The sequence below is a fragment of the Pungitius pungitius genome, chromosome 3 (assembly GCF_949316345.1).
Source record: "Pungitius pungitius chromosome 3, fPunPun2.1, whole genome shotgun sequence".
Classification (NCBI taxonomy): domain Eukaryota; kingdom Metazoa; phylum Chordata; class Actinopteri; order Perciformes; family Gasterosteidae; genus Pungitius; species Pungitius pungitius.
In genome coordinates this window covers 23,962,823-23,980,051 of record NC_084902.1, presented here as the reverse complement: position 1 = coordinate 23,980,051, position 17,229 = coordinate 23,962,823, and the positions used below count along the sequence as shown (strand labels likewise).

Sequence of the window (17,229 nt, the reverse complement as noted above, 5' to 3'; positions counted from 1 at the left end):
GTTTGTTTAGTTTTGTTGAGGTGATGTTAAAAAGCTCATCTGAAAAATTTCTTATGACATCATTGTTTGACAAGAACCCACAGATACATTAGAACTGTATTCACTGTGTGCTAAAACTAGTTGTAGAAATACATCCATAGCCATAGACAATTCTGTAAATATATGCCAGAATTATAGTGATGTGTTACATCATGTATGACTGGATGAAAGACTAAACTAGACTGAATAATATGATCCATCATCATACAAACGAGGCAGCATAATTGGTAGGCATCTGGATCTACTATATCTATATCTATATCTACTGTACATACATACATGTCAAAATGTGTGAGACATGCACAAATTATAACTAATGTAACTTACACTTACGCTTTAAAAGTATATTCAGCGAGCATCAATCATTAAAACATATTCAAACAAGATGATGTAGAAGAAAATAGATAGAAAAGAGATGATATGACCATACCCGTTTCCATCCAAGAGGTTCAGAAGCTAGGAAGGAGGAAATGAGGGTTTTCAAGACCCACCCATTCTCTTAAATCCTCCCTTGTGTCCTTCCTCGTCCTCCATCTTGTCTCCAGGATGACAACTGGGGCGAGACTACCACGGCCGTCACAGGCACGTCGGAGCACAGCCTCTCCCAGGAGGACGTCGTCCGCATCACCAAGGACCTGGAGGAGAGTGTGGGGCTCGACTGCCGCCGCTACCTTGGCCTGACTCTGGCCGTCGTCCTGGGCCTGCTGGTGTTCCTGACGCCGCTCGCCTTCCTGGCGCTGCCCCACCTCCTCTGGCCGGAGAAGCTGCAGAGCTGCGGCACGGCGTGCGAGGGCCTCTTCATCTCCGTGGCCTTCAAGCTGCTCATACTGCTGCTGGCCGTCTGGGCGCTCTTCTTCCGCCCGCCGCGGGCCGGCCTCCCGCGGGTCTTTGTGTTCCGGGCGCTGCTCGCCGTGCTGGTGCTGCTGTTCGTGGCCTCGTACTGGCTGTTCTACGGGGTCAGAATTCTCGACTCGCAGGTGAGCTGGAAGCCAAATGTAGTGAAATCATCACTTGTGAGTGCACGGTAACTAGAGAATAAACATTCAATCTGTGCGTGTGTATGCGCACACAAACAAATATTTCCAAAAGCAGCGGGGGAGGCACATTTATTTTTAATGCCTTCAGGAGCTTAACAAAATTCAAAACAACCAAGACAGAAATTTGGTTTCCCCAGTGCTGTGTGTTTACTGCAAGAGTCGTAATTTTAAATCCTGATTGGCCCCTCATTCAGAATGCATGTAGGAAAAACAGTGAGCCCCTTGAAACCCTGAGATATGTATCTAAATATTCATGCGCTCTACATCTTGTCTTACATGTGAATCCTCTCCTTTTTTTTATCCCTCCAGTAGTGTGTGTGTGTGTATATATATATATATAGTTTACTATAGTACAAATGACCCCTTTTGATGTCTTGGCAGGACGAGAACTATCAGGGCATTGTGCAGTACGCCGTGTCGCTGGTAGACGCGCTGCTCTTCATCCACTACCTGGCCATTGTGCTGCTGGAGCTCCGGCAGCTGCAGCCGTGCTTCTCCGTGTGCGTGGCGCGCTCCACCGACGGCGAGGCGAGGCACTACAACCTGGGGCAGCTAAGGTGAGGAGGCCGCCCCGATCTCCGCCGCCCACGCCGATGGTTGTTTTATCAAGAGGTTTTCATGCGTTATTCAAAGGCTATGTCATTCCTTCTAACATGAGGAAGTATTCTGTTCGTATATGACTATTTTCCGGGGCGGAAGAATCAATGTTTGGTGCTCTAACAAGTATTTAGGGCAGCGGGACTGTGTGTGCAAGATCAAGACAGAATAAACTAGTGTGTGTTCATGGTAACAAAGCAACAAGTCAGTCGGTAAACCGTGTGGCTCATTGATGTGAACAGTAGAGCTCAGCAGGAATCAGCAACTCCTTCACAACACAGCGTTAAATGTCTGTTCAGCTTTCACACCAAAGCATCGGGTGATGCAGCTGATATTAAGAGCAAGCTAAGGCAATACTCAAATGTGAATGTAGAGCGAGAGAAGGAGGAAGAGGAAGCATGATGATTGTAAGAGCAGATTTATTTTGTGGGTCATGATCTGCTGATTGGCGGGCCAGTCTATATAGGATAGGAACCTTTGGGGGCTCGGCAGGTGTTTCCAACCGGACTAGAAAGGAAACAGTTTTTGACCGGTGTTTAATAATGTGTTAGCTCCTTGTGGATCTATGTGTGTAACGTATGAAGTAAGGCATTAGATAGCAAATAAATGGAGCTTAAAGCATTGGCGTAGCTTCTACAACAATAGATTCCTTAACTGTAGGAAGTAACTCATACAATAGGCCGAGGAGTAAGGAAAAAAAACGAGAAAGTGAAGATGGATGAAAATGTGCCGGGAGGAAAACAACAAATGAGAAAAGGAAAGAAAAGGGTGGGGAAGACTTCAGAGAGGCAAGTCCTCAGAAAAGAGCAGCACATGGAGGGCGGAGTACAGAGAGGAGACCCAGGAGACAGAGGCAGGGAGAGACAGAATAGAGAACGAGGGATTAATACTTAATGGGAGGCTGAAGGATCGTGTATGTGTGAATAAAAGGGAAAAAGAATACTGCGTGTGCGCTTGCATGTGTGTGTATGTGTCACAGAACAGCTCAGACAAGACAAACACGGTTTTTATGACTTTACTATCTTTGAGCAAAAACAGGAATATCCCATTTATTTTAAGCCAAACTCCGCAGCTCTCCCGCTGGCCCCATGATATCAATACGCAGCCCCAGGTCCCACATAAATCATGATGGATTTATGGATGGGCCTCTTCTTTATGACCGGATGGATGAAGTATCATCTCCCACATCTGCTCTCCCACTAAGGTCTTCTCTCTGTGTAGTTTGTGCAGGTGGACTGGTTCACACGTGTCTTGGAAGTTTATGCTGATTCTAAAATAGTCTAAATGCTGTAATTCATTCCCCTCTATGTGACCTCCATAAGCGTTCTAACGGCAATAGATCTCACTTTATAACCCTGTGCCAAAAACCTTCCACTCCTTGAAGTGTCTATGGCTTTTATCCCAAGTTTTTGAACTGAAAAACAGCTGCTATTGCCCAACCTATGCTGGAGTTTCTTTTTTCTTTATAAAAGCCAATGCTTGTATCAATTTTCGAAAATATAGGATATCAAGGAATAGATTGCCCACGCACTGAAACTCACTCACTCTAGAGGCACACACATAAAAAATCCACATAACAAGGCATTTTTCTGACAATAATTTTTAAGATAACTCAACTAATTAAGGAACCTTTAACAATCCAAATCTCCATACTTGAAGATGTAAATTAAATATATGGTGACATGAAGGTATTTAAAATGTGTAAACACTGTCCTGCTTAAATTAAACTATGCTGAAAAGCAATTTTGATTCAGTGTGTGTGTGTGTGGGGATCTGGCCGGTGTGTGAGCCGTTTCGCTCGGGGGGTGTTGTCCTTTTGTAAGCTGTGTCGTTCATGGTGCTTGGCTGGCCTCGCTTTGATGTCCGTCTGCGACTGTAAACACGCGGCTAATTAGCGGTCCCTGCAGACTGGAGCGCAGCATCTGGTGTGTGCGCACGGATGATTCGCGCATGTGCACCCACAAACATGCATCATATGTGTGTTTTCTTTCATGTGCCTCCTCCACTAACAGAAGGGCGGCTGTTGCTTTCATTCCTGTTTGTTTTTGTTCTTTCTGACGGGGTTTTGCTTCCTCATAATGGTGACCAGCCGGGGGCCCCTTCTGCCCGGCCTCTGATGCCAATCTAAAGGGCCAAAGGAAGCCTTTTTGACAAGTCAAATATGAACGAGGGGGGGTGTGTGTATGCATTCTTAGTTCATTTAACCAGTCAGTCCTGAGGAGCAACGTTGGAGGAGGTCTCCACAGCAACCGGTGAGCCTCCAGTCAGTCTGATATCAGTGTGAGATTCCTTGAGTGGTTTTGCTTTGTGTTTGCTCGGCTTAATGATTGATCTAGTCGGGAACTGCACCCACTAAACAATGGTCCTGTGTGTTTGAATGTGACAGAGCTAACTGCGGGACAACCGCCTCCGCCCGTGCTGCAATGTATTTGTTCACGCTCCAGGACAAAAAAGCCTTTGCAGGCCTGAAACATGTTAATTATTACATCTACGGATGAACTTAGAGAGACGGCGCCTATCCTCTTTCCACACACAGCCTGTAAACAATCTAACATCCCCTGTTGTAACTCTGTTAGCCCGCCCTAATGTCACACAGCGCATGTGACTCTGTGGCCTTTCTAACGACTCCGCCGCTTAATGAGCAATTTGTTCCATCGAAGGAACTGAAGCAACAAGAGGTCAGAGGCCACCCCGCGATCCTCCTTCGGGATAATGGGAAGCGCATGCAATACGTGCTGTCGTTCACGAATATCCAGTTTGCTCCTCACGTGGCGAAAGGGCACAGTGAGGACTCGCACACCTCGGAATAGGAGAGAAGGGCCTAGTTTTTAGCGGAGAAGTAGCGGTGTTGTGGGTCGGTTAACAGCTGTCAACATCTGCCAAACGCAGGTCACAGGAAGTGAGCTAGAAGCAGTTACTATATCCGTACATAAGCTGTACAATGGGAATCACTGCTTATAGTGAAGAGAAATGCAAATTCACTTCCAGGAAAGGGGATGCAGTGCTTGATAAAGGAGCCGGTGATTTATGTTGTGTAACGTGTGAGTACACACCCCGCCTGTGTACAGTTGGTTTTAACTGCTCGGTCTACAGGACATGAGCCGGCATGCTTCGTGATCCTCAGCGTGGAGGAGAACCTCTGTGTCTTTCTTTCGTACCTCCTAGAAGGGCTCAAGGAGCCACATCAAGGAAGTCTGACTTTTTTCCACATCCTTCCTTCTATCCTGTTTCCTCTGGTGTGTGTGTTTCTTGTTGTATTTCCACAAGGGAATTTATTTATTTATGTAGGTAAGACCGTTAGATCCGTTTAGTTTTTAGGCGGCGTGGACTCCTCGTTTCTCAACTTCCCTCAGCACCCACTCCTTCCCGTCTCCCCCACTCTCCCTCTCCACAGTTTAGCTTTGACAGCCCTGTCCTCTAAAATAGTTCAGGTAATTCACATCTTAAAAGGTTGAGGCCGCCTCATGGACGTAGTCCCTCGTGTTTTCCTCCGGTCTTGGTGCTCTGCCTCTCACGCTCCCCTTTACCTCCTCTCCTCCGCAGCATCCAGCGGGCGGCTCTGGCCATCTTGGAGCGCTACTACTGCGACTTCCCGGTGCACAACCCGGCGCTGCTCTCCGCCTCCAAGTCCCGCGCAGCCAAGCACCTTGCCGGCCTCAAGGTCTACAACGTGGATGGTGAGTTCCCAGAAGCCCCCGCTGAGGGTGAGTGGGACGCTGTTTGAACTTCCTGTTTAGCTCATTGTTTTTGTTTTCTGGGTCTTTAAGTTCTGCTTTTTATTTCTAACTTATTGTTATAGGGCTTCAGCTAACTGTTTTCATTCTTGAATCATCTTTTTAGCTTTTTATATCTTCCATCGGTGCTTCCAGGCAGCTTGCATTTATTTTAGTATAATATAAAAAGTATAAAAATAATAAAGTTTGATATAGTTGTTTGTTATTTTAATAAATATTATGGATTTTATATATATATATATATTTATACACTGGTACTGTATATAGATTTTTGCAAGGCAAAATCAAAGGTAAATATATTGCATTAAGTCCTGTGTACATCTTCATGTGACAAAATCCCCCAAAGCCAAAAGCTATTAGTTATTAGCTGTGTAACCCCAGAAGACTATAACTGGCACATTTCAACACTTATCTTTTTGGCATTCACAGCTGCTTTTTTGCATATATTCTTTTTTTTCTGTTCTTTTTTAACCGCCGCAATATATCACCTTTTCTGAGCGGCTCCCATCAAGTCTCTACAGGTTGACTTGCGTACCGCGCTGGAATGCGCTGCTTCCGATCTGCGCCCGTTATCAGCATGGGTGTTTTTTTAATGTACGCCCTCAAACGCTCTCTCCTCTCCTTGTGTGTCCCCTTTCCCCGCTGATGCTATCTCTTCAAGACGCCTTTAAATCTAAACTGAAAGCCTACCTTTTTGACAGTAAGTAAAAACGTTGCGCTGCTCTCGTGCTCATCATGGAAGCTGTGCAGTGTGCACGTTTGGCATCCTAGAAGCTACACTTTTTCCCACGGACACAACTTCACTCGTCCACTCACTCCTCCCTTGGTGCATGCCACAGGTTGATGGGGGCGCTGGAAGACTGGAGCCTCACCCCTAAGTGCACTAACTTCACTCCATCCTTTTTTCTCCGCCTTTCTTCAGCCTCATCTTAAATGTTTGCCGGAGACGGACGATACAGCAATAGCTGTTACTCTCCCGCCGCCATTTTCCTCCTGCAGCAGCTTCTCTCACTTGATGAAAATCGTTCCTTTATTAAAGAGTGGTGATCTCCCCCCGCCTCTATAACACTCAATTACGCTACACGGATCTGGGTGATTTCATGACGCCCGACAATTGAATTTGTTTCCCGCATTGTTCTCTAAGCTCCCACATCTGGGATTGAGGACATACATACATATTACAATGTTTATTGTACATCTCCTATTAAAGACCCATAAAAAGATTTTCACAGGTAAACTTTTTTATGCGATATAATGCAGCATACCCCTCTCCCACCCCCACGCCCCACACACACACCTCCCCCTGAATTATTCTGCTCACGAAGGATCCCATCCCTGCATTAATAATTCAGCGGCTGTGCCTTCTCTAATCTGCATTAACACCAGGCAGAGCTCATCAGCAGCCTCTCGTACTCGGGTAAACTTTTGAAGTCTTTAATTCTTTAATTAGCCCGACGCCGCGCAGTGTAGGAAACGCTTCAATAGCAATACCGATCCAATGATCATGGTGGACAATGAAATACTCTTTGTGATTTGTGCCACCAGCTGCAGCGATGAAATGAAATGGGCCGCGGTTTATCTACAATAAAATAACAATAATCGCCCCACCGCCGACCCTCTAAAAGCACGCTGCATCCTCACGTCACTATCGAGAGTTCTGTCGCTCGTTTGCCTTTACCTTTGAGGCTTCTGTGTCCTGGACAGGCCCGGGGAACAACACGGCGGCGGGGATGGTCCAGTCCCAGTCCAGGGCCATGATCGCGGCCGCCGCCCGCCGCAGAGACACCAGCCACAACGAGCTGTACTACGAGGAGGCGGAGCACGAGAGGCGTGTTCGCAAGCGCAAATCGCGGTAAGGTCGGGGGAAAACACGACGGCCTTCTTCAGCGACAGAACATTCCAGTCAGGAGTAAAACGCTTTCTTTCTTTCTTTTCTCTTTCTTTTTTTTTCTCCTCTCCAGACTGGTGGTGGCGGTGGAGGAGGCGTTCACGCACATCAAGCGCATGCAGGAGGAGGAGCAGAAGAAGGCCCCGGGGGACGTGATGGACCCCCGGGAGGCAGCACAGGCCATCTTTCCGTCCATGGCACGCGCCCTGCAGAAGTACCTGAGGACCACCAAGCAGCAGCACTGCCACAGCATGGAGAGCATCCAGCAGCACCTGGCCTTCTGTATCACCAACAACATGACACCCAAGGTCCACACGCACTTCTCTTTTTTAGAAGACTGCATCCCACCGTGAGCCGACTGGTTCCGAGTTGTGATAACTCTGTTTGTGTGTCGGTCTGCTGCCTCCCTTTGCCCAGGCGTTCCTGGAGTGCTACCTGACCCCGGGTCCCACCCTGCAGTACAGCCGGGACCACTGGCTGGCCCGCAAATGGACGCTGATCAGCGAGGCTTCAGTCACCAGCGGCCTGAAGGACGGCTCCACCTTCGTGCTCCGCTGCCTGGACTTCGGCCTGGTAGTGACCACCAAGAGGATCCCGTACATCCAGATGTCCGAGGAGTACATCGACCCCAAGTCGCACAAGTTCGTGCTGCGGCTACAGTCCGAAACCTCCGTGTAGGACACCGAACTGCTGTTTTTTTTAAATTACTCACGCTCAAATGTTTTCAGTTTGGGTTTGCAGTCTTTATTTTTTATGTTTTGGGGGGGGCTTTGTTTTTATATATTATATATGAATTTATATATCACACTCACTTTTAATGTTTTTGATTATGATGAAATCAAAAAAAGGAGAATGTTGCACAATCACCCGTTATCTTTTTCTGTTCGAGCCGAACGAGAAAGGAGCGTTTGAGGTTTCTGACGTCCACACAGAGACTCCTTTATTTCCACTGGACGGACGGACAAACCACTAAGGAATGGTGACTTGGACTTAGGTTGTCTTTAAGCCTAACAGTAACACATGACGATATCCTCACCTGCAGCATTTGAAAGCGATCCAATGCTCATCCAGATGAGATGTGTTGAACAGAGATGCATCAATCTTTCCTCCATGCTATCTCCTCATCACTGCTCTTACAGATGTGGCTCTCTCGGTGAACGACAGGTGCAACACAGCAAAATCCGAGATGCATATCCGCTGCGGTTGGGAACAACACAGACACGCCACGTTGAACTCTGTCTCTCAAGAGACATTGTGCCCGTAAAACATTCGTCCCCTCCTTGCCGGCTCAGTGACCTTCTTGGGGCTTCACAGCAGCAAGGAGGAGAGAAGGATAAACAATACTACTGATCACGCCAAATGAGGAGTCGTCCTATGTGGGTTACATAGCTGCAAAATAGAGTAAGAGTGAGAGAGTTTCTGTAGTTGTGATCCATTTTCTAAGTCTGATCCAAGTTGTTTTTTCACCCCCCACTGTTTGTGTCTTCAGAACTGGTAAAAAACAATAATCTTTCTGTTAAATTTCTGATTAAAAAAAGATAAGCAAAGAAGAAGAATCTGACTTGGTTGGAGACAAGCGTGTTTCCTCAGAAGTCAGTTTATTTAAGGTTCATGTTTTGTGCGAAAATACGGTGGCAAAGCACTACACCCCCTTGTGGCCAAATTGAGTATTACAACAAAGAAAATGGATCACAATAATGTTTTCTTTCTTTCTGGCCTTTTTGCCTCAGGCTACCGTGTATAGGGACAGGAACAACAAGTCCTCGTTTGGGAATTGAGCCATGTACGTTACAGTTAACACTAGACAACCCAGGCTGAAAGATATTGGAGGGGAGAATCCTCGGCTGGGAGGGGCTTTTATGCTGTAGAAATGGACGCTGCACTGACTTTCTCGACTCGATAAAAGGCGCCGCTAGTACACGGCATTAAACAAACGATTGAACCTTTCAGTGTTTGGATTCAGAGTGAATCACTAGTGAGAGCGGCAGCAGGGCGGATCCTCTCCCCAACAGGACCGTCGGGTTTTCCTTTACACCCATGTCTCACCTCCGCTCTTCCACAAACACGCTCGCCAGTGAGTCCTTCAAGATCACAAGTGAGTCATTTCTCTTTTTCTTTTTTTTATGAATCAGCCAGAAGAATCCAGTTAACTGCACTGAAAAGGAACCATTTTGCATCATGTCACACCCTGTTGGAAGTGATCCAAGCAGCTTCACCAAAGTGGTAAAAGAGCTCATGTGTAACTCACTCAAGAAGGAAAATATAGTTGTCTGTGGTTCCGAGCAGGGTCCCCTACTGCCCCCTGGCTGCTGAGCATAACACTGTCAGTTTGGCTTTGAAAAGGAAGCAGAGACATTTTTCATTAATGAATTACCTAAAAAAAAATATACACAAAGATGCTGTTTGTGTAAGCAAAAGCAGTATTTCACTGTAAACCGTTATTTTTTGAAAGGTCACATTTTGTACCTACTGACAGATGAAATTTGTATCATCCCAATGTTACACGGCCTCCTGTTATACACTGTAACTATTTATGTATAGAAGCATGTCTGTGTGCGTGAGTGTGCGTGTATATTTGGATGTATGTATGCCATTCCAGTTCACACGACCAGCCTTTACACCCCCTCCTCCTCCACATCACCACCGTCTGCTACGCTGTTTCCAAGTTACAAGCCTTTGTTTACCGGGACAGCTCTGTGATGATGATAACATTGCAAGGCAAGACTTGTTTCTCTTTCACAGGTATGAGCATTTGTATGAAAAAATAATAAACAAACATTTTTATGAAAATGTGTAAATCTGCTGTATAAGACCATGTGGGAAAATGAGATGAATGTCTTGTGTTGTCTATTGAGTCTTTTTGACTCTTGTTAGTGGCCTCTATAATGGATTTATTTTCTTTTTGGTTACCTTAAGAACTTGTTAAGATATTCTGTATATATTGATCAAAACTTTTGTAAAAGTCAGGTGTTTTTACCCTTTTTAAAGTCCTTCAAAATGCTGATTTTGCGACGCAATAACAAATCGGATCAGCGTGACAATGACCATTCTAGGCTCCCGTAGAAAAAAGTTTACCACGGGTGATTTGCATTTGTCCCATTCTCCCTGCAATCAAACTGCGTGTCTTTTTTTCCTCTATCTCTTTGATTACCACTCTGCCATTGTTCCACACTAACTCCTCTGCATCTCCATATGCAGTAGTTTCTGTGCCCCGGCTGCAGGCCACGCCAGCACTCTGCTCTGTCGCTGCCCATTAAGCATCCGGCCCTGCTGCCGAGCGCACAAGAGCCAAATTCCAGCTCCTCTGGCCGTGATTTGGTGGCTTTTTTTTCTTTTTTTCTTGCCGAAAAGCTCCGAGGTAATTGGCCTGCCATCAGCCTGTCAGAGCTGCGCAGCCAGGCCTTGTGGGTAAATGAATGTTGGGGCGTCCAGGCGCTGAAAACAAACAGACTTGCACCCTCCGCGAACGCGTGGACGGCCTGTCGGAACTCATCTGTCCCCGTCCTAATCCCCCACAGCACCCCTGGCTGAAGGGAGAGCGCAGGATGAGGGGCATTTGCATCTAAATGGAATTTTCTTTTTTGTATCCCCTCATCCACCCACCCCCTGTCTCTATTTGTTTGGTAATGACTTTGGTCACGTGAGAGAATCCAGTCCTCCTGCCGCGGCGGCACTCATGTAAAACACCATCACACTTGACATTCGCAGGGATTATGTCACCCGAAGGCCCCCGTAGAGCCCCGTGTCACCGTCTGCTTCCCTTTCTCCCTCCGGAGAGGTGGCGTCTTCTGGCCTCGGGTCACGTTTTTACGCTTACACAGCTAACCTCCCTCGGAGTGCGTTTGAATCTCACACCATGAGGAAAAACATCCTGTTAAGTCTCAAGCCACCTCCCCCCGTAGACCCACAATCCAGGTCCTTTGCTCTCATTAGGGGGAGTAATGATACTGAATTATTCACCGACGTTTGAATAATTCAAGCTTGTTGACCGAGGGAGGAAATGTGCCACACTTTTGTCTGGACCTTCCTAATGAGGGGTAGAACTGTCTCACTTCCACATCCTAAAAGCAGCAGCAGTTCACATTAAAGGACACACACAGTTTTTGTGTACTTTTATTAAGTCCTGAATAAATCCCCCAAAAACAATTTTTAATTCTACTCACTATAAAAAAAATGTGTTATTTATTGTCACACATAATTTACATCAATCTTGAAACTGCTACAATCAATATAATGTGTGGAATGGGATGGATATCTGAAAAAAACTCATGAGGTCAAGCAAAGATGTGAAGAAGAATTCATGAGGACTTTGGAAAGGACAGTACCATAGGCTTCCTTTATTGTGGAAGATTTCTTACCCATAAACATTGACTTTCTGGAGCCTTCTGCTAAGCGAAGATGAAGCACCTTTTATTTGCATTCAGAGGAGTTCACTTAGATAATTCTGTTTTTGTTTCCCTCATTTAGGAACCTTAATGAAAATGTAATACTGTTAACTCCCGCCTAGCACCAAGCAGCAGTGGGGCAAGAATAGCAACTAGCTAACATTGTGCAGCATTTAGCAACTCAAGAGCCAGAGAATATAGCTCTGTTTTGAGTGGGGAACGAAGCTAGCGGGAGGGCTGAAATTGGACTAGCATTTATCATTTGACGATACATGCTAATGGTGCTTCTCGTCTGCTGGATGTGTAAATGTGCCTGTTAATTTCACCTCATTTGAATTATTTGGTTTAACTTGTAAGCATGTGAATGTGGTTGTAATGTGCCCAACATGTTCAGTCTTCCACTCCGGGTCTGAACTTCCGGCCTTCGGGTTAGTCGCCTCCATCATCCTCCTCGTCCGGGTCGTGACTCTCGCTGCTGTCCTCCGGGACGTAGTCGTCGGGGTCCTCCTGGTCGTCGGCGGGCTCATCGTCGTCCTCCGTGTTCACCCTCCCCGACAGGACGTCCTCGATCCAGTCCTCCAGCTCCTCTGGGGTGGGAAGGTCCTCGTCGTTGGACATGTCCAGCCACACGCTGTCAGCCTGGAACAAGGGAGCAACCAACAAGGTCACGGTGGGTCGATCCGCAACTGGGAGGTCTTAATGTTCACACCACTACTTACATCTGTGACGTTCACCACACCAATCTGAGGTCTGAACAAGTCCAACTTGAAGGTTTTTTCCCAGTAAGTTGTCAGCTGGAAGTGTGGCGAGACAAGTTAGCTTAGACAATCGCCGACAAATCGATTTGATTCTGTTCTTTTGGAAATGTGTAGTGACTGATAAGGAAGAACCAGAGGGAAGTCGTCAGGGTCGATCCAGACGATGCTGAGCTCTGGGTTGTTGGTATTGTCTCTTGCTACATCTTTCAGGATCTCCAGGAACTCATAACCATCTGAGGGTGAAAGAACGGAGTAACCTGAGCTCAGCTTCAGGCCCTAAAGAAGCGAAAGAGCGAAACGACTGCAAAACAAAAAAAGGGGGTATGGGGGCAAAGACCTGGATCTTCCTCCTCAGCAAACGCCACAATATGAATTCCGTCCATGTCGTCCTCCTGGGAATCCAAACAAAGTTCAGCGATGTAACTAAACTCTATTCGAGACAAACCTATGAGACGTTAACATCTACTCACCCAAGTTTCAAACATATTCTCTGCCCGGAGCTTCCTCAAGGTAGCCCTGTAAAAAGCAAATGTTTAACCAGGTTCTAACAGGCATTGAAGTAACGATGAAAATGGGAATATCTAGTCGACCTTCGGTGCTGGTTGACGAACTCGACGATGTCCATCTCCGACAGAGGTCTGCCGGGCAGGATGGCCGGCTCCTCCATGAACGGCTCATAGAAATTCACTTCATTCATTTTGAGGGAGAGATGCTTGGCTACCTTCAACACACAACATGGCAGGATGTCACCGTGATGGTGAGCGGGCAGAGGGGGGGGGGGTGGTTGAGCGTGTTTGTAAAGCATGTGGCGGTGATCTTCACATCTATCTCTGCAAGAAAGCTGATTGCAGAGAGTGTAGACCCGTATGCCAAAACATCAATACCATAACATTAAATGATGAAATGCTGTGTGAGAAGTAGTGATCCTTGGATTGGGATTATAAATACAGTTAAGGACATGGTTTTGCATCAAAAGACTTACAGATTTATCAAATGTGGCAAAGAACTTGATGTAAGGTTGAAAGCGCTCCGAGGCCTCCTGAAAAGCTTTGTAGTCTGAGAAAATGGGAGAGGGGGAGGAAGAGCGGGAGAGAGATGGATCAGGAACTAAAATACAGAAAGATTCAACAATGGAACTTTATTATTCCCATTCTTCTCACATCCACATCCCAAATCTCCTGTATGTGATCAGGGAGGCAAGCGGTGGAGCGCGCTCGCTTCATTCAATTTCCTATCATGATTCCACTGTCTTCACCCAAAGTAACAAGGGTCTCCTTAATACAGTTTCATACGCTCGTAACGCGCTCCTGGCTTTGCTCCCAACAAGGTCACGACCAGGAACCAAGCTATCTCTGGACAGAAATAGGCTCCATAATGAAACTTCAGGCCGCTGTCGTATCTTGCCAGATAGCAGCTTCCTTGTCTCCCTTTTTTCAGAAGAACTATAATTGCAATTTGACCTATTAGACAGAGAACTAGAAGCTATTTAAAGGCCCTCGTGAGGCCGAGTGAGAACGCCACAGTCTAGAATAAGGTTTCCCTTTAGCACGGTGATGTAGCTCTATTAGCCTCTAGATCCCATCGGCGTCTGGGGAACACAGTGTGGCGACTTAAGGGGATGGAGGAACAGTGTAGAATAGATTTTTTTTTTAACCCATCAACCACATATGTGTTTGTTAATACAAACAGAAATGCTGGGTGGACACATCACTTGCTAAAATAGATGCTAAAACGAGTCCGGTGGGAAACTAACGAGAATCTTCTCCCTTGAAGTAGCCAATGAGGCGGATGTCCTCCTCCATCCTCTCAAAGGCTCGCAGCTCCATGGCGTTGTTGAGCATTTCCACCGGGTCCTCCAGCACCTTGGGGGCAGTATAACAGAGGTAAGTGATTTTTACCGCGCAGAAGTCTATTTTGGTAGACACAGACACAGATAATACCACGCTCAAATCTGTACGTTTGTTGAATGATACGCAACTGCCTCAAGGTCTCTGGTTAACGAGTTATATCTAATTTAATCTTTACAGGATACAAACTACTTTGTTTATGAATAGTTGGGTACCAGACCATTCAATTATATTTATATAAATATCCTTTAACCGCCAAGAGAAAAGTGACGTGAAAAGCTGCTCTTGCTGAATCATGTATTGCTATAAAATTCATAAGTTGCATGTATCTTAATAAGACAGCAGCAGGTAATTGCTTGACAATATCTTCTTTCATTGGCAGCCAAGATTACACATTCAATTTACTTTTTGATAGTGGCACCCACTCACTCACATCTAACAGGAACTCCACAAGTGTGTCTGCTGAGAGCTCGCCATCAAACTCAATGACTCTGTCGTCCTTGAAGACGTACAAGCTGCCCACCTCCTCCAGACCTAATTAAACAGAAGGGAGCATGTGCTATTAGGAAAGCTCATATCGTGGCTTTGTGTTTTGGAGAAGAGTAGCAAAGGGAGAGGATTTTACAGAAAAACACTGATGTTGGATGAACATCAACAACATGAATCCAGATGTTCATGTAATACAAGAAAAACATGGAATAAGAACATCTGAGTCATACCCAGTTTTCTGGCTACTTTGGCATCCTTCTGGGAGTCCACCATCCCAAAACCGATGTCTCTGTTCTCCAGGACCTGAGCTGTGAGCTGTGAGTTCAAACAGACAGTTGACAGTCAACGTAGAGTCATTGAAAATCATCTAATCTGGAAAAGAGACCAGAAAGGAAGTTGATGTTTTGGGACTTGGATCTAAATTTTCAAAGTTTTACGACTCTGTTTTGAAACAGGATGTCCTATTGTTGATCCGTATATTAATCTTTGGCAGTTTTTCCCAATAGGGTTCAACCACGAAAAGCTCTAACATGACAACTCACAACATGAAAATAAATCAAGATTGTAGAAAGCTGTTAAAAAGTACAACGGACAGCTCCACCAATGAACAAAAACATCCGTTTCATGGTCCATGAAGCTACATAAAGTTTTGTTATTCTATCAAAGATCCGTAAGCTTGTTTTTATCTATTTCTTTTTAATAATGTTTTATTTTGGCATCATTTTAAATTATTGTTATTTTTAAACAATTTCAGTCTATGAAGGGATTTAGTGGGTGGCACTGGCACCGCCATGGGGCAGTGGTTGCCAATCTAAATGGGGGGTCAGTACCTCAAGAAGATGAGAAGGAAGCTTTCTGATGGATAAAAAGCAGACAGTGCAGTTAAGACTTGACCTAGTCCTCGAAAATGAAATGCTTTAACTGCTCAACTCAAAACACTTTGTACGTGGTGTAACTGAGCTTGCATCTACAGCTGCAGCTTCTGCTGTCAGCACATCTTTCCATTGCACAGGTGCATTTGTGAGTGTGTGTGTGTGTGAGGGCTTAAAGGCCCCTGTGGAGTTTTCAGAACTGCTCTCGGCAGGAAATAAGAAAAGCACATTCAGTGGAGAAGAGGCCATGGTTCTGTTGAGCCGAACGTGTTCCTGCTCTCAGTGCACAACGCGCCACGGGAAAGCAAAAGTGAAAACATACTTTCATCTTGCGAGGGAAGTTAAGCAAGTCAAATCATTTCTGGTTCACAGCCAGATAGTAAAGAGTTTTGGGAACAAGCTCTAATTAGCCAAATGACCTGGAAACCATCCCTGGAAACTGACAGAATAGCCCCAAAGGATTAAGCTCAACAAAAGAGGTCATACGCCAATATTTTCTCTGATGTCGGTTTCTTTGCTGCTATTCTCCTGTTTAACATAATTTTCAAAAATATAATGTTTAGATACATTTTCTAATGTAATTCAATGTGAAACTTTTGACCTCTGTATATCTCTTAATTCCAGAATGCTAATCAAACAAAGCAAGACATTTAATTATTTGAGAAAGTGATTAATTAATATCCATTTTTGTTCATGTTGGGATGCAGGAAATGCAAATGTTCCATGCTTGGCAGTCTATTTTTCATGTCATCATTTTTCTAATAATAATACGGTTGATAAATTGCAAACATTTGGCTTTGTTCCGATTTAGTTTTCTAATGTTTTATAGATTACTAAAAAAACACTTATAGTTTTCCAGTCTGATAAAGGTCTTTGACCGGTTTGACTACACTATTTATTTGTTAATCTGATAAGGGACAGTCCACATTAAGAAAAACATTGCTGTAAATGTGTGAGGTAGCCAAAATGCTATTTTTCATTCCCAAGTCCCAAGTGACCCCCCCCCCTCTCTCTTCCTCCTCCTCCTCCTCCTCACCTCCAGCACCAGCTCTGTCATCTGGAACCGCTTCTGCAGGCCCTTGCTGGCGGGCAGCGGTTCGTGGTAGAACAGGCACAGCAGGTCGTAGCGCTTCAGAGCTTTCTTGTAGTTGCGCTCGCTGACGTCCAGCACCCGGTCCCTGCCGTCGAAGTTGGGAAACTCCAGACCTTCCTCGGCGCCGCAAAAGAAAACCAGGTGGAGGCAAAGGCCCGACAGCAGGCAGAGCCACGTCCCCCGCATCCTTGTTGCCGGGAGACAAAGTTGGCAGAGAGATCAGAGAACCTCTCGAGGCCCAGCTTGGAGAGTTGCAATATTGAAGATAAAGGAGATTTAGATTTGATCTCTGTTACCTCCCGACCAAATGTGAAATATTCTCACAAGTATTTCATCCCTGTACTCTTTCCTTCTGCTTCTGCCTTTATCTCTCTCTCTCCACCTGTATTCTGTCTCCTCCTCTCTCTCCGTCACCCGAAAATCTCCCAGGAGGGTCTCTTTCTTTCTCCATTTCTTCTTTCTCTGCCCGAAGAACTTATTGCAACGGCCC

The 17,229-nt window shown here is 45.6% G+C and overlaps 2 protein-coding genes across 5 annotated transcripts in view; one reads left to right on the top strand and one right to left on the bottom strand.

The window, feature by feature from the left end:
- Window positions 1-9,242, top strand: part of vangl1 (VANGL planar cell polarity protein 1) — a 31,881-nt gene extending 22,639 nt beyond the window's left edge. For 3 of the 4 annotated variants that reach the window (XM_037468913.2, XM_037468933.2, XM_037468924.2), the window contains exons 4-9: window positions 585-1,016; window positions 1,458-1,633; window positions 5,217-5,377; window positions 7,112-7,259; window positions 7,369-7,603; window positions 7,713-9,242. In XM_037468913.2, the coding sequence (XP_037324810.1) occupies window positions 585-1,016; window positions 1,458-1,633; window positions 5,217-5,377; window positions 7,112-7,259; window positions 7,369-7,603; window positions 7,713-7,973 (1,413 nt within the window). In that variant the 3' untranslated portion in view covers window positions 7,974-9,242. The remainder of the gene's footprint in view (window positions 1-584; window positions 1,017-1,457; window positions 1,634-5,216; window positions 5,378-7,111; window positions 7,260-7,368; window positions 7,604-7,712) is intronic. The other variant, XM_037468942.2, reaches the window with a different exon arrangement.
- A 2,154-nt stretch (window positions 9,243-11,396) lies between these two features.
- LOC119222011 (calsequestrin-2-like) lies at window positions 11,397-17,149 on the bottom strand. The gene is made up of 11 exons (XM_037478338.2): window positions 16,683-17,149; window positions 15,005-15,089; window positions 14,719-14,819; window positions 14,192-14,300; window positions 13,421-13,494; window positions 13,029-13,159; window positions 12,909-12,954; window positions 12,776-12,830; window positions 12,571-12,671; window positions 12,400-12,474; window positions 11,397-12,319 (listed from the first exon to the last, which is right to left on the bottom strand). The coding sequence occupies exons 1-11, from the start codon at window positions 16,923-16,925 to the stop codon at window positions 12,110-12,112; spliced, it is 1,230 nt and encodes a 409-aa protein (XP_037334235.2). The 5' UTR covers window positions 16,926-17,149; the 3' UTR covers window positions 11,397-12,109.
- Window positions 17,150-17,229: the final 80 nt, after the last annotated feature.

Excerpts from the sequence above, each read along its gene's own strand:
- LOC119222011 (XM_037478338.2), bottom strand. The coding sequence starts at position 16,925 with ATGCGGGGGACGTGGCTCTGCCTGCTGTCGGGCCTTTGCCTCCACCTG. Across the intron at positions 14,301-14,718 it reads TTGTGGAGTTCCTGTTAGAT|GTGCTGGAGGACCCGGTGGA; the intron begins GTGAGTGAGTGG and ends ACTGCCCCCAAG. Across the intron at positions 12,831-12,908 it reads AGAATATGTTTGAAACTTGG|GAGGACGACATGGACGGAAT; the intron begins GTGAGTAGATGT and ends TTGGATTCCCAG.